The sequence below is a fragment of the Trematosphaeria pertusa genome (assembly GCF_010094035.1).
Source record: "Trematosphaeria pertusa strain CBS 122368 unplaced genomic scaffold BU26scaffold_3, whole genome shotgun sequence".
NCBI classification, from domain to species: Eukaryota; Fungi; Ascomycota; class Dothideomycetes; order Pleosporales; family Trematosphaeriaceae; genus Trematosphaeria; species Trematosphaeria pertusa.
The window spans coordinates 2,401,294-2,416,693 of NW_022987214.1; the positions used below are offsets into that span (position 1 = coordinate 2,401,294).

The following is a 15,400-nucleotide window of genomic DNA, read 5'->3' on the forward strand; positions in this document are numbered from 1 at the left end:
TCTTATTACGCTATACCTAGAAGAGCTAGCTCTATAGAAATTTTCTAGAAACCTTTATTACGTTATAAATACTATATACTATAAGTTTTATATATTATTATAGAGATATAATAGTACTTACTAGAAGTAAAGTAGATTTTTTCTTAAAAGTTAGTTAAATACGTATAGCTATTTAATTACGTAATATATCTTAGTATAACTTTACTATAAGGTATAATATACTATAGAGAATATATATATAAATTTTTATAGAAAAATATTAAGGTTTCGCTTAGTTATTTAAGAAAAACGAGTTAATTTTCGTTGATTTTTCTTGCTAAGAGAAAGTAACCAGCTCGCTTGTGTAACTAGCTCGCTTGTAAAGTACGTTATATTTAAAGTTTTATAGAAAAATATTAAGGTTTTACTTAGTTATTTAAGAAATACTTGTTAATTTTCTTTCTTAGTATTTTTAGGGCGTTCGTTTGTATAAGACTTTCGTTTGTAAAGAACGTTATACGAGTCGCGCAGCTGCCTGTCTAGGACTAGCCCGTTAATTATTTCTAGCGTGCTGCTTAGCTCCTCCAGGTTCCCTTCGTTAATCGTCTGGGATTAGTCGGGTATAGACATTAATATAACCTCGAGTCTCCTTTCGCAAGACTTGTGCTACTCCCGGCGTGTTGTCAGCCAACTCTAGCTGGCGGCTGTGTCATTGCCACGCCTTTCGATGCCTAGATGTATAATCCAGCTGGAGTGCAGAACAGCCGCCTGCTTTGTGCGATGGACTTTGTCTACCATGCCTTTGTGCTGGCCGCACCATTTGGTCGTCCACGGCAAAATAGCTGGGCTCCTGGCCTAAGATGGAGCGAAAGGAGGCGGGCTCCTCGTGGCTTACCATAAAGGACACCAATGAGCAATGGAACCCGACTAGGCAAGCTCAGCAGTAAAAACGACGCCTTGTCGAATGAGAGCGATGCGGAGGGGAATGCCGGCTTAGAAGACTACGCGACAATGCCAAAGCTACCTAGACAAGGTAAGGTAGACAGCATCGCCGGCGCACGCCGCCTCGGGATTTGGGAAAGGATAAGATACGCGTATTGATGTTATCGCAGTGAGAGATCTTAAATTGCGTTTGTTGAATTGGACTACCCTTTCTCTCGCAACTTCGTGTGTTCAGGTTGCGGGCGGCGCGATTACTTCATCCGCAGGTGCTAGTGTTGCTTGGGTGAAGTCGAAGTCGAGGTCAAAGGCATGAAATATCTCAGTTCTGGCATAGATGATATGGACAAGAGCATTATACAAATTCATTATGAAAAGACAAGCGGTCCGAGGCAATACCTAGCGAGACCACTACCACGGTTGGTGAAGCTGTGCAGAAGATCGTACTGCCCGTAACTGATCGGCTAGCAATTTCTTAGCTCTCTTCCTCGCCTTTCTGGATCCATCCCTCTCAGCCAGGACTAGTTCCCGTGATTCTTGTGTCGATTTCAGGCACGCGCCTCTCTGTTCCCCTTCTTCCATAACAACTATGGTCGTCGTCCCACATAGCCAAAGCCATGCCTCGTCCTTGACGCGATACGCGCAGCCAGTCTCTACCACTCGTCCCTGTCCTTTGATGATAAATTCACCGCGGAGGAGAAATATCAAGCAATCGCGGTAACACGGCTTGTTGTCACCAATTGGGAGGCCTCTCGACATGGTATTAAGGTAGTGAAGCTCGTGCGCCGGCTCTGGTCTCTTGAACTGATTTTGAGCAGAAATTAGCTTCTCTATCGCGGGTCTGACATGAAGTCTTACCTCTTCTTTGACGGCTTCTAGCACTTGTTTGCTGTTATCAAGATCAAGCGCGTCCCAGAATTCTTTGCCCCGAGAGGGAATGATTTTTTGGATGGCAGGCATTGTGTGCTGAGTCTAGGTGACTGTAGATACAAAATCCAATCTTGGTATTTATCACCAAGAATGGGAAGGCAGGTTGGTTAAAGAGTGAGTCTTTTTGAGTCACATTCGAGAGCAATCATTGCAAAAGGCGCGAGGGGAGGGGAAGGGAGTCCTTTCGCACACGACGTACGTACCGAGACGTTTAATCGACCGCGATTGGTCAGTCGCTGTTGATGTCGTGGCTCCATACGATAACAACATCGCCGCATCAGGCAAAGATATGTGGTCAGGAGAGATAAGACAACTCGCAGTCACTGGCCTGACAACCATATGCTCGGTAAATCTAATGCGACATAAGTTAAATTACACTGTAATTATTATTGTGGGACGTCCGGGATCGTTCCGCAGGATTGTTGTTTGTTCTGATTGTAGGTACCGGCCTTCGTGGCGAAACTTTATGCCACATATGGGAGATTGCTGATCACTGTTTCCAAGCATCCTGGTGGGACTCGCAGGCTCGGATCAAACTCTTCGATGAGATTGAAAGGTGAAAAGAGCTCAGTGATGGTGCTATGATGAAGGCGTTCTGTTGTGCCATGAAAGAAGGCTCTCTACAAATAGCCTTCGTATCAAAGCCTAGGCGACATGATAGATCGGCGATCTATCGCCCTTCTCCTCAAGAATCCATTTCACACCAGAGGGTCTCAGACGGGCAGCGATTGGCCCTTCTAGTACAGGACGCGCGGCGAAACATGTCTCTCGTTTTACGGCCGCTTATTTAGATCTCTCTAGAAGGCGATTTAGCGCAAAGTTTAAATCTTTTAAGACTGCAAACCCTTGTCCATCGGCTCATCATGCTTCTTCGTCCCGTGTTTCCACCTCAACGCTCATGTGGCACACTCTAGGTCTGCTTAGATATGTATACGACAGCTATGCAAAGTTGAGTAGCCTTCGCGCAGAGGTGCTTGTGGGTTCACAGGGCGCTCTTGAGCGTAGCTCTCTGATTAGCCGCTCTATGTTTCTGTCGGAAAGCTTTCATGTTTGGCAGCGGGCCCTTGTATGAACACAGCTGTGCACATTCCCGTCCAGCTCCGAAAGATTCTACCAGGAACTCCAAAAATTCTAGATATAATAGATACTACGAATTAAACGATAGAAGTATACCACTCAACCACTCAGCCACCTGCACACCTTCCACCCATTACTCTAACAATTAACAACTACTCTGCAGGCACCTCCTGTCCCGTGCGCCAATTCGTCAAAGCCATCGTTCCGCACTGCTTGACCTTCTCACCCGTCACACTCGTAATAATGGCCGGCTCGTTGCTCATGAGCGTCGCCACACCCGCCTCTGTGTCATTCGCCATGAACATCTTCGGATACACACCCTCGCGCTCATAGACGCAGAGAACCGGGACGTACACACCCTCCGCGGGGTCCGCCAGAAGAAGCGTTGGGTCCTGGGCAGCGAGCGCTGTCGAGTTGTCGCTGTCGTCAAGGAGTGCGGTGAAGACGACGGGCCAGGCAGTGCGCGGCAGCTCATTGGGCTTGTGGAGTCGCAGGCGGCTGACGCCGGATTGCTGGATGGTGTCCTGGTAGCCGTGGAACATCCTGCCAAGCGAGTCGCCGAGAGTGATGGTTCCGGACTCGTCGGACGCGAACCAGCCGGACCACTCCTGCTCCTTGACATTAGTCGGGACCTTGGCTTCGGGGACGGCGTAGACGTTGCCGTTGGGCGAGTAGCGGATGTGCACGCTGCCGTCGGGATTGCCCATCGAGGTGTAGATGCCCCCGTCGAAGGTAGTGTTGCCTAGGGAAGAGGGAGGAGAGGGGAAGCTCGGTGCGCGTTTGTTCCAGGTTGGCAGGCCACGTCGCTGAGGGCCGATTCTGGGGTGAGTTAGAGCTGGATCAGAGGTATGGGGGGTGGAAAGCTTAGTCGGAACTTACGCGATGCACTGGTCAAACGACGGTCCTTGGAATGTCGTGAGGACGAAACTCTTTTCCAGCTCACCAAGGACAAAGTCGACCGAGACTTCGTGCGTGAACCCAAGCTCCAACTCGACGCCCTTGCAGTCTCCCGTGAACCGCGTGCCGTTGAGGCCGAATTCTGCTTCTGTGGATGCGGTGATGGCCAGGCGAGGCTTGTTCACGAGACCAGCTGAGGCTTCAAATTTGCCGTTGAGGACATCTACGCCGACAGCAAGTTTGAAGGAGAGAAATACTCCCGCGCTGACCGAGAGACTTCCGTCGGCTTCGAATACCGGGGTGATGACTGGGACGAATCCCACGGCCTTGTTGTTGTCGTTGTCCTTCAGATCCAGGACTGCTTCGACGTTGCCCCAAGTGGCGATAGCGCCCGCAAGCAGCTTACCTGATGCCTCGAAGGTCAAGTCGAAGCCCGTTGCCAATGAAGCTGATGGGCCAATAATGAGGATGCCGGGAATGCTGAAGGGGCTGAGAGGGATGGTGACGATGCGCTTCTCGAATTCCTTGGTCTCCGACCTCTGGTTGACAGTCCCCTCGAGTGACAGAGATCCGACAAACCCGAATTGAAGGGCCGCCTCCATGTTGCCTGTGATGCCGACCTCCGCCTTTTCGAGACCCTTTCCGATGCTGAACCTGAGAGCGCCGCGAATTTCGAAGTCGCCCTGCGCACCGCATTCAACACAAAAGATCTGAATCTCCGCGCCGGAGTCACTGTCGAACTCAAGGAGCTTGATGCCGCGGAGGCCATCGAACGGTGTCTCGACAAAGCCGGCATTGTTCGTCGTGTCGAAGCCAACGCCCTTGGTGAAACTGCGGTCAAAGGTGAAGAAGTCATTCAATGCCTCGCCGATATCCTTTGCAATCTCGACAATAGCCTCTCCAACCTTCTTAACAACCTCCACGACCTTTGTAGCAACCGTCTTGACGGCCGCGACCACCTTCTTCGCCAGCTTCTTCAACCGATCGCCGATCCTCCTCCTCTGCAGATTCTGTGTCGCCGCATCAGGGAGATCGCTGTCTCCAAAGAAGTCGTCCAGTGTGAAGTTGTGCTGCCTGAAATTTGCGTTCATGGTGTCCATGTCCAAAGTGCCGATCTGATAGTCCAATGTCTTGTCGAAGCTAGAGTCGCCACTGGGATCACGCAGCGGAATCTGCGTATTCGTTCCGTTCTCCGGACGAGTAGCACCAGGAGCATTGTTGTCGACGACAAGGCCGGAGGGGTCGTTGGCAGGGTCGAAGTCTCCGAACTCGAGATCGTTGAGCGTGTCCTCATCAACTGCATCACTGAGCGGAACAGACTCAACACTGCACGTGATGGACATGGCCTCTTCATCTTTCTCCTCCGTTGTTGCGCGTAGGAATCGTCGCTCTTGGATTGCGTCCGGACCATCCCAGCATCCCGGCTGCTCAGTGACGAGGAGATAGTCGCCGTCCGGTCGGACTTCATTATGCCAGTTGTTCCATGCATACTCAAAAGCGCCCTTGTCGTTGAACTGCATGCGGATCTTTTGTGGGCCGCTATTGCCTGCCTCGCAGCTGACGGACTGCAGCCTGTTGCTGTTCTGGAGTTGGACGGTCGGCAGGGTCATGTTGGGCATAGTGAGCCAGACGAGAGGAGTCTTGAGCGCCGGTTCTAGATACAGATGTGAGTGGGGTGCGGAGCGTGTGGATGGGCGTCGCTACGTACTATTGCCCATTTGGACAGAGCCATCCGTGTACATCATCTTGCAGTACTTCTCCGCCTTCAGGTTGGTGTATGCACCCGCATCTAGCCTCCAATCGCGCTTCAATGCCAACTTCTTCGGAGTCTCCCATGCATTAGGGGTAGGAGACGGGTCCTCATCGGTCTCGGTCGCGCAAGGGCATGGTGCCTCAGATGTATCTGGCGTGGTAGACGGAAAAGAGGAAGAAGTTGTGGGCAGATCCGGAACCAAGGTAGTGTTGCCGTAATGATGGTCATACTTTGATTTTGAGCTCACAACAGAGTCGGGGACCACAGTTTCAGGAATTGAGGTCGCCGTCGATGGTGTGGATTCGCAAGGAGTAGGTTGGCCATTAGGGAGGCAGAAAACGATAGAGCTAAGGAAAACGAGGTTCAGTAAAGAACGCATTATGTTATGCTGATACTAGAAAATTAAACGAAAGAGCAAGGAGAGGAAGAAGGAAAGGTGAGCCTTGTATGTGGCCCTGGAGTCCTGGTACCCTCTCAACTAACGCGCAGACATCAACGCATTTTAAACGTCTTCGTGTTCTACCCATGTATTCTGAGTCTATACCTAATCCTAAAATTGTATCTTCTTGGTCAGCGAAGGCTCGCCGCACATCATAGAAATGTGCGGGGCTTGAGCTGAATCGACCGTGTCTAAGGCTTGGTTTTGCTCGCCGCTTACCCAACGGCGGAGCCGACCAGAGCTAATCGACTGGCTGTACATGCCGAGGAGCTTCCAACGTCCCTGAGGTCCTAAACCGTGCACATGAGGCTCAGGGGCTGATTGATCTTAGCTCTAATACGATCCAAGACGCTGGCCACGCCAGCCCCAGCACACAAAGCTTTGCCGAAGGCTTGAAGCCAAGGGGAGGGGGTGCTTGAGTATGGCTCGGTTCCATTTTTCGCATGTGTGGATGGTCAGGGACCTTGCAGAGCTGGAAATGAAAACTCTAGGCAGTACGGAGTATGCGCTGCCGTGTGTTCGCGGTGGTGGCTCAGTCAGGGTCCAGAGTGGCTTCAACTGCGGGTTGGGCGCCAACAAAGCGTTGTGGTTCATCGTTCGGAACGTAGATGCCGGCTTGGAAGCATGGGGTGCGGTTGCCAAGTAAAGAGGCTGCTAACCCTGCCTGGCTCAGCTGTCTTGGCGGCGCCACGATGCCACGTGAAGTGGGATTGCCCAAGGCAGAGCGTAGGTCATGAGGGATATTCTTGGATGAAGAATTGTAATCCAGAGCAGCAAAATTCTTTCTTTAGCAACACGAGCGTCTATGATAGCCCTTTACGCCTAACAAATGAAGGAACGAGCCTTTTAGGCCTGCCGCTTGTCATCGTTCACACAATATTCGAACATGTATGTGACATGCATCCCATCAGGGGCCACGCGCTAACTGGCATCTCGCAGGTCCATCACGATGATATCAAAGCCTTCAGGAGTCTCCATCTCGTAGCGGAAGGGTGTCGGCGCGAGTCCGAGAGACTGCTTTTTCGCACTCTGACCATCAACTACCAAACGATCATAGCCACAAGAGGCGACCTACATATCCTTAACCGGCTGATGAAAAGTCCCGAAGATACACTTGCGAATAATGTCCGACATTTGCAGATAGGTCCATTCACGGATTACGAATACTACAACGCCATGATCGCCCTAGCTGTTGAGAGAGCGATCTCTAAATCGACTAAATTGCAGTCGCTTAGCTGGCACTCACACCTTCCGATTCCACTCACTGCTCTGCAAGATCTCTACGAGTCATGTCCCTCGGCGCAGTTGCATGTGATCAATTGCGATCGAAGATTTCCAGTTCTGTTACCTCGACCATTGTTGTCTTATCCGCGGCTACATACCCTGGAGATAACGGTCTATTACATACTTCAAGGTTTGGCTCCCGCATATAGCGAGCTCCAAAACCTCAAAACTGCTTGATCCATGGAGGTAGCGTAAAGGTCCTGCGCCTCGCAACCGAAAGTGCACAGCAAAGCGTACCAGCTGGCTACAACACCGATGATGATCCAGGCTACGCATTACGGAACTTGGAGGGCGTCACAGCAGGACCTTTGAGCTTTCATTGGCAAGAGGCGATCGCTTCCCGCCATTGGAGAAACTGAAGCTGAATCACAATCAGTATGTTCTGTCGCTTGAACAGTGTCAGATGTGGGTAGAATGTATGGATTGGAGCGCATTGAGAAGATTAGATGTCGAGAAAGGAGCCCCGAGGTACCTGTTTGAAAGGCTCATTGGTATGGCTTGGGAATGCCGCGACACGTCTATCACCTCAAGGTTTTTGGATTCGATCATAGCCTTGAAAGAGCTGGATTTAAAAGTTTTCGACTACAGTGACTTCATGATTACATTGTCGGTCGCGGTAGAGAAGCTAGGCCATTCTTTGATGCGGTTGCATGCTACTTGCGTGGGCTGGAACTCGACACGATAGACCAAGGAGCGGTTTGTGGGTCTGATTGAGCACTGCCCAAAGTTGACGGACTTGAAGATGGAGCTTAAACGGCAGAATGTTGAGGGGCATTGGTTCGATTCGGCGACCACTGCGCAGGCGAAGTATGAGGCGATGAAAGTGACGGAGAAGAATGTGCTTAGTGGAAGGGGGGGACATTCGAGGCATGTGACATTTACTACATTCTACAGATAGGAATGACCGTATGCATTGTATCATCATAATACTCGGGTACACTTGAGATAGTTGAAATAATCGTCTTCGATATCATAGCTCCTGCTCGGGAATCTCTACCCACTGGCACCGCTGCATGTCTCGTCGATGAGTGAGTACTGTATGGGATTAGCTGGCAATCACGTTATGCGTCGCTCCCACCACTTAGTGTGTACGGCTTGATGGAATGGTATCTACTCAACGACGGCCCGAACATGCTCCTGCTAATGTTAGTCGTCCGAGAAAGGAATCAGTTGAAAGTCCTGCGGTAACTCTACCTTCGCTGAAGCGTAAAATCTTGTATACGCATCAATGCAGAGATCGAACTAGAAGCTCGTTAGCATTGTTCTCCGCACTTTCCGTTATGGCATGATGCGACTTGCGTAGCAAGAAGCTTTCAATAGGACAACAAGCGCGCTCACAGAACAGAAGTCATCAATTCGCTCGACCTCGTCATAAAGAACATGCGAGCAATTACATATACAGTACCAGCAAACGAGCGCGCTACTTCGTAAAGTCTGTCGTCTTGCCGTATTTACGAGGCTGAGCTGCGCGGGTCCGAAGGCAGCAGCTGGTGAGTGTGGCGGTGCAAGGGGAACCCTTCTCCCAAGCAGCCTTGCAGCCTTCAATACGGGACTCAACCGCAATACCACTTCCTCATTTTCAGGCCTCAGGCGACAAGATATTGTGTAATTTCTGTCGCTTCAGACAATCCTACAAGATGTTGTGGCGTCCCCCAAATCCTGCTCACCGGTGGCGCAGCCTTTGGGGTCAACAGCCTCGCGGGAGCCTGATCATCGAGCAGTGTTTAAAGCTCTGCACCCTTTCGAAATATTTTCCATCATCTTCTATGCCTAGCCCTTGCGATGGCGACGCCAAACCAGAACGACGAAACGTCAAACACCCAGAGCGGTCTTGATGGCGTTGCGGACGACATCCACTACCTCATTATTTCCGAGCTGATGAAAACTTCGCAGTCAGCAGTGCTCGCACTAGCGCAGTCATCGCGGGCTTTGCGGGAGGCTGCATTGCCGTTCATCTACCGAGACCTCGTTCTGGCGAAGGGAGCAAGCGACAGTTGGACGCAGCGGGCTTACAACGCACTAATTGAGCAATTCCGTGACGACAAAGACGGTCGAATCGCAAAGCATGTTCGCACTATAACAGTCAAGGCCGAATTACCTTCTGAGGATTTGATGTTGATCTTCGATAAGATCTCGGAAAGTGGTACTCTCCGCAAGTTAAGGTAAGTATCCCACCGCAACCTCTCATATGCATCGAGTAACTTTAGTAGCTGGGAAACCTCAGCCCACATTCCAGTTTCCGTTCTCGACAAACTCCACGCAACTTGGCCGGACCTCGAACTCTCAGTCCGCGTTCTCGACCGCCAGAGCGTCAGTGATCGAGCGCATCGCCAGATGGACACTCGTCTCCTCTCCTCTCCGCTCTTGGTCTCGCTCATCTACACTATCTACAATCAAGGCTACCACGCAGAGCAGCCTTCACGCTCCGAATGGCCCAAACTCACCCAGGCTCTTGTCGCCGGCGGCAACGTCCGAGTCCTACGCATCCAAAGTCAGCAGGACGGAACCGAATACCGGGGTACCAAGATCTTGGATGACAATGAGCCCAAGAAACTGACCCGCTTGGACATCACCCCTGAGTCTCGTCTCCCTCCTCTAGAAGAGCTTAGCATCGATATCCAGCTTTATTGGGGCGGCTCAAGCTACCTGTGGGATGCGGAGCATTGCCTGATGCTCCGCGATGCCATGGACTGGTCTCACCTGCGCAAGCTCGATTTCGGCGGCGACAATCCCTACGTTTTCTTTTCCGCCTTCACTGGATTGTTGCCAAATCTGAGAGCCCTGCGATTCGGAGTGACGGAAGGCCAAGTGCGACCTGCGAAGGTCTTTATTAAACACCTCACGGCAGTAGAGAGTCTCGACATTGCTCGCGCGCAGCTCGGGATCGACGCGCTGTGGCCCGCCATAATGAAGCATAAGAACACGTTGAAAGAGATCATTCTCAGACCGACGACGAGCGGCTATTACGCACCTCAATACATTGATTTCAGTCGCTTGGAGACGATCGCCGAAGAGTTCCCTGCGCTTCAGCGCCTGGGCTGGGACGTGCCCTGTAAAGAGAACGTAAGTGCACCATCCAGTTGGGATAACACGCGGCCAATAACAATAAACCCAGATCGATGACAAATACCTAGCCATTCTGTCCACCATAAACCTCAAGCAGCTTGATCTGTTCTTACATCTGCCCTTCGGGGCCTCGGACTTCAGCGCCGAACTAACGCAAAACGCCATGGGCTCGATCCCGCCGCCGCCGCTCAAGAAGAAGGGCTCCAAGAATGCCGCCATTGCCATTATGGAGGCGATCTCGCAGGCCCAGGAGCGACCTCTAGGGTGGCTCACCCTCCACTTTTCCCGCACTGGGCTTGAAGACAGAGGACAGCCGTACTTGATGCAAGCAAAGATGCAGTTGAGACGAAGCAAGGGCGAGAGTACCAATGGCGCTAAAAAGTACGAGTTCCGAGGTAAACAGGAGTGGTATGGTCTTCTGTCGCTTGAGGAGGAATTGGCCTTGGAAGAGGAATAAATCGAAGGTCTACGGCAAGAAAGTAGTTTCATAGGTACTCAATGTTATTACTTTTCTATACTATATATCGTCTTCTTCTTCTTCTTTTTAAATTCTTTAGCCGTGTTGCTACACGCCTAACTCTTACTCTCTGCTCTACTATCCTTCTAATCCCTCGCTCTTCGTATCTACTCCGCGCTTTAGGATCATTGTGTGGCCTAGCCCCAAATTTACGCACCAAGGGGATGGGCTCGAGGCGCAGGGCTTCAGGGTTTTGGCGTGTGAGAAGCTGGAGGAGGCGCTGGGTGCGGAGGGACACCTTCGCGCGAAGGGGACGGGGGACGGCTTGGACGCGGCGGATGATGGGGACGGAGAGATCCAGTGCGCGAGCTCGCCGGTAAAGACGCCGGGATATTTGCCTGAGAGAGCGTAGGCCTCTTTTGGGTGGAGGGGTGGACGAAGTGGAGGGTGCTGAGATGCCAGCTAAGGGGATAGGTGCGTCGTTTAATGAAAGGGGTAGGGATTGGACTAGGCCCGATGGTGCGCTCTCTGTACTTTGAAGAGCGCCTTTAGAATCCGTCGGCGCAACAGGCAGCGAGAAGGGAGTGAGCTCTATGCGACGGGGTTGGAGTCGTCTGCCTCCACGGGCCGAAATTCCACCACGCGAGCTCGGGGAGGTTCTCGATCGCGGCTCGGATCGACGGGGATTTTCCGAATCAGCCCTACGCATCTCGTCAGAGCCAATTGTGCTTATGCGGCGTATATGCGGCACCGCACCATGACGCCTTTTTAAGTCTACATCCTTGCCTTCGGCTTTGTCTGTTCCACTCTGAGGCAGATCCGGAGGCTTTAACGGTTCTTGCTCCGGGACCACCGAAGTGCGCACCACCGCCTTGACTGCCATGCCGCCGCTTGGACCTTCAATCCACACATCGTATATCCCGCCGTCCTCGGTGCGCAGGCCCATCTTCTCTTTCAAACATAACCGCAATTCCTCATCACAGCATAGCGGCGCAAGGTTCCGGTATTCGATGGACTGGGTGAACGTCGGAGGCCCAGGGAGCGAGCGAAGATGGGCAGCGATGAGTTTGAGCATAAGCATCAGGGTCAAAGGGCCGTGGACGAGCAGGTTGCGATGTCCTTCTACCGTGCGACAGTACTCCCGATCGAGGTGGATGGCGTGGGCATTGAAAGTCAGAGATGAAAAGCGGAAAAGGAGTGAAGGCGTAGGTGTCAGGGGGTGCGAGAAGTCGGGCTGGCCAGGTGCTGGTCTCGGTTAGCAATGGTCGCCAGTAATGGCATGATACCCACGATCCAAGTACTTGATGGGCGCCAGTTCGCCAGCTTTGATAGCTTCTAGCTCAGCTATGCTCCGCTGCTTCATAAACACCAGATTGCGTTCCTCAATGAGCAGCGCACTGCCCCAACCTTCCACTTCTCGGACCTGCTTTTGAAAGTACTTCTGCGGACCGGCAGCCCTGTCGAACCCCGCCACCCTCATAGCATCGATTAAATGCGACATCTTTGCAAAGCGCCGCTCGATAGTGACGAATATCTTCTCGGCATCGCCCTGGCCTCGCAGCCGTACCTCTTTGATGCGCTCCACGCAAACACCCGTCGTTCCCACCATCCAGCCCTCATTCTTGCGAAAGTATTCGGTCTTGTTCACCCGAACCGAGCCACCGGCCCACATACGGCGTACAAAGGCGCCTCCCGGGCTCTGTAACGGATCGGTGCCATCAGGCAGCAGCTTGTCAGCGGGTAGGACGGGATTGAAGTAGATAAGGTGATGGCCGAGCGAATCTGCGGGTTTCTTTGATTTGAGGAGTGGCTTCCAGTCTTCGGGAAGGAATGAGGAGAGCGTGTTCACCAGCTTGATTTCGGAGCCTTCATTGATGTTATCGCGGAGGGGGGGGGATTCGCGGTTCAACATCTCTTCGCGGAGCTGCTGGAACCAGTCCGGGTCGGTTTGCGCGGCGGAGGAGTAGCAGCGCAGCGGTAACCTGTGCCATTGCGTGCGGTGGATCGGTGTCCTCGCGATTCGAGAGAGACACCGCGTGCGGAGGGCCATTGGTTATGGGATGAGGGATGCGGATCGCTTACACGACTGACGAGAGATTCAGCTCTACCGAGGCAGGTTTAGGCGAGGCTTGGCATACTTAATCTCTTCTAGGCTGCTTTAACTCTTATTCCAATTCTAATCTTAAGTAAAATAAACTTATTTCTCTTATTAACGTACTTCACGGGCGAACCCCTCACACGGGCGAACCCCCCAAAAATGCCAAGCCCTCACCAAATGCCAACCATCTCTATCATGAAGCCCTCCACAAACGCCCAATCGACTTCAGACGAATCCCGGATACAGCTTGCGCTCTAGGCTATTCAACAGGACCCAGAGCTAAGCTTGCGGCGCGCTGCAGCTCTCTATAACGTAGGGTGGGAGAAAGTCCGCAGTCGACGCGACGGAGTCGCTCCACAACGCGAAAAGACACCCAATTTAACAAGGCTCACAAAGAATAAAGAGCAGGCGATAGTTAAGTATATACTTAACCTAGACACGCGAGGATTTGCCCCCAAGCTTGCTACTGTTTGAGGTATAGCTAACAAGCTGCTTACTAAGTAGGGTAAGAAGGTAGTAAGTATAAACTAGCCAAACACCTTTGTTACGCGCCGTCCTAAGCTTAAAACACAGCTTAATCGCAAGTACGACTATTAGAGAGCGAAGCAAGAAGATCCTGCGATTATTTAGGCATAGTTCGACCTAGTAGGTAATACAAAGGCGAAGTACGGCATTACTAATAAAGACACGTACAATTTTAACAAATCTAGCTTTATAATAGAAATAATATTACCTTAGGTAGTAGTTACTAGCTCTAAGAGACGATCGCGACTAAAGAGCCTTTAACTAGGTAATTGCAAGTAGATTTTAGTAATTATAATAGCGAGGGTAGTAGGCAATATATAGGTTCTACTATTTCTTATTATTGTAGGTAAGAACTACCTCTTAGCGTAGTATAAAGGTAGCTAGCTACTACGCAACTAGGTTATAGCTGTCTCTAAAAGTAGCTAGATAATAAATAAAGTTAGTATTATGTAGTTAAAGCACTTTAACGTGTATACTAAGAGTCGCGTTATAGGTATATATTATCTACTAATTTTAGATAGCTATAAAAGCTATAGCTCTATTAAATTCTAGTAGTACTATAAGAAAAATAAAATTATAGCTCTCTATATACTAGTATATTTATTATACCTTCTATAGCTACTTAACGTTAGCTACTTCTTACTATTAAAGGTAGTATATAGCTACTAAGTTAAGATTCTAATATGTAGCTATATTAACTATATTATAAAAACTAAGTTTCTACCTACGTTTTACGCAGCTTTTTACGCGTTAATTATAGATAATAATATTAGAGTAGAATTTAGAGGCGCTAGCTTAGTTCTATTTAACCTAGATTTAGTAGTATTAAAGCTTAAAGTTTAATTACACACGCTAATACTCTCTACTAATAATACTACTACCTAGAAGTATAAAACACCTAGTAATCTTATTAAAGCAAGGTTCTAATTAACTCTAATTTAATTAAAGATTATACAGCACCTTAATTTGTTGCTAACTTATATTGTTAAGTCGCTTAATTAGCTTAAGAAAGGTAATAAGCTAATAGCGTATTAGCTAGTGCTTGTAGAGTCTAAAGTCGCCTAGCTTTAAGCGGCTAACGCATAGAAAAAGAAGCGTAATTCGCGCAAAAGAAAGTAGATTTAGAAAGGGGATACCCTTACGATTAAAGCTAGCTTGTAGCTAGTCGCTTAAAGGGAGGCTACGGATTAGAATAAGGGCAAGAAGCGGCGCGAAGAGGTGGTGGCACGCGACGGCCAGCCAGCTTAGCGACGCTGTAGACGCTGCGGTAAGCCAGGGCACAACGCGCGAACGTGCTAGGTAGTTAAAGACAATACAGATAAGTTGGATAGCTTATCCAGATTTATCTTAAGCAGCTTAGAGTTAGAGGAATCTGAATAAGATGGCGGCTTTTTAGTGGGGGCTTGGCATTTTTAGGGGGTTCGCCCGTGTAAGGGGTTCGCCCGTAAAGTACGTTATAGTTTTTCATAAGTAATATTTTCTAGTAACTACTTACAAATTAATTAAATTATTTACGTTAATTCTAAAGTAAGTGCTAGCTAAGCTACTGTGACGCCCATCCAGCCGGGCACCTCTCGGAGGCTGCTCGGCCCGCCTACGGTCACGTGGCGGCCCGGTATATAGCTCAGTCTCCTCCTATCCTTACTCCGTAAGGATTTGACTACATACTGGCACCATCTAATACATCATATTACTACTCCTCAGTACATCGTCCACCTGCCTCACCACTTGCCTCACAGCTACGTTAACTGTGTTTCTCGCTTACTAACGGAAACGGGTTTTTAAGCAGGGGAAGCGGGCGTAGAAAGTGGTCTTTGACTCGTTGCAAGGCATTCGACGGCGCCTTGGGCGAACTCTCCTGCCCATTCTTCTTGGTTTGTTATGGAGCGACTTCACACTCGATCTGGCATGAGAGGGGGCTTTGATCTGTACACTCTAGATCCTCGCCCAACGATT

General features: G+C 50.2%; 4 protein-coding genes across 4 annotated transcripts; 1 reads left to right on the forward strand and 3 right to left on the reverse strand.

Moving 5' to 3' along the window:
- Positions 1-1,277: 1,277 nt before the first annotated feature.
- On the reverse strand, positions 1,278-1,996 carry BU26DRAFT_548051 (uncharacterized protein). The gene is made up of 2 exons (XM_033831915.1): positions 1,777-1,996; positions 1,278-1,722 (listed from the first exon to the last, which is right to left on the reverse strand). The coding sequence occupies exons 1-2, from the start codon at positions 1,876-1,878 to the stop codon at positions 1,330-1,332; spliced, it is 495 nt and encodes a 164-aa protein (XP_033688635.1). The 5' UTR covers positions 1,879-1,996; the 3' UTR covers positions 1,278-1,329.
- A 985-nt stretch (positions 1,997-2,981) lies between these two features.
- On the reverse strand, positions 2,982-6,092 carry BU26DRAFT_548052 (uncharacterized protein). Its single transcript, XM_033831916.1, has 3 exons — positions 5,531-6,092; positions 3,805-5,476; positions 2,982-3,744 (listed from the first exon to the last, which is right to left on the reverse strand). The coding sequence occupies exons 1-3, from the start codon at positions 5,952-5,954 to the stop codon at positions 3,078-3,080; spliced, it is 2,763 nt and encodes a 920-aa protein (XP_033688636.1). The 5' UTR covers positions 5,955-6,092; the 3' UTR covers positions 2,982-3,077.
- Positions 6,093-8,864: 2,772 nt separating this feature from the next.
- BU26DRAFT_515953 (uncharacterized protein) lies at positions 8,865-10,884 on the forward strand. The gene is made up of 3 exons (XM_033828211.1): positions 8,865-9,460; positions 9,509-10,361; positions 10,414-10,884. The coding sequence occupies exons 1-3, from the start codon at positions 9,081-9,083 to the stop codon at positions 10,819-10,821; spliced, it is 1,641 nt and encodes a 546-aa protein (XP_033688637.1). The 5' UTR covers positions 8,865-9,080; the 3' UTR covers positions 10,822-10,884.
- Positions 10,885-11,412: 528 nt separating this feature from the next.
- Positions 11,413-12,871, reverse strand: BU26DRAFT_560919 (uncharacterized protein; the record flags this gene model as incomplete). The annotated part of the gene is made up of 3 exons (XM_033832854.1): positions 11,413-11,522; positions 11,578-12,066; positions 12,112-12,871. The coding sequence occupies 3 exons, from the start codon at positions 12,869-12,871 to the stop codon at positions 11,413-11,415; spliced, it is 1,359 nt and encodes a 452-aa protein (XP_033688638.1).
- Positions 12,872-15,400: the final 2,529 nt, after the last annotated feature.

What these genes read in the sequence shown, in the direction of transcription:
- BU26DRAFT_548051 (XM_033831915.1), bottom strand. Translation starts at nt 1,878, where the DNA reads ATGCCTGCCATCCAAAAAATCATTCCCTCTCGGGGCAAAGAATTCTGG. An exon ending in TAGAAGCCGTCAAAGAAGAG is followed by an intron (nt 1,723 to 1,776) that starts GTAAGACTTCAT and finishes GCTCAAAATCAG; the next exon opens with TTCAAGAGACCAGAGCCGGC.
- BU26DRAFT_548052 (XM_033831916.1), bottom strand. Translation starts at nt 5,954, where the DNA reads ATGCGTTCTTTACTGAACCTCGTTTTCCTTAGCTCTATCGTTTTCTGC. An exon ending in CTCTGTCCAAATGGGCAATA is followed by an intron (nt 5,477 to 5,530) that starts GTACGTAGCGAC and finishes ATCTGTATCTAG; the next exon opens with AACCGGCGCTCAAGACTCCT. An exon ending in TCGTTTGACCAGTGCATCGC is followed by an intron (nt 3,745 to 3,804) that starts GTAAGTTCCGAC and finishes AACTCACCCCAG; the next exon opens with AATCGGCCCTCAGCGACGTG.
- BU26DRAFT_515953 (XM_033828211.1), top strand. Translation starts at nt 9,081, where the DNA reads ATGGCGACGCCAAACCAGAACGACGAAACGTCAAACACCCAGAGCGGT. An exon ending in GGTACTCTCCGCAAGTTAAG is followed by an intron (nt 9,461 to 9,508) that starts GTAAGTATCCCA and finishes TAACTTTAGTAG; the next exon opens with CTGGGAAACCTCAGCCCACA. An exon ending in ACGTGCCCTGTAAAGAGAAC is followed by an intron (nt 10,362 to 10,413) that starts GTAAGTGCACCA and finishes CAATAAACCCAG; the next exon opens with ATCGATGACAAATACCTAGC.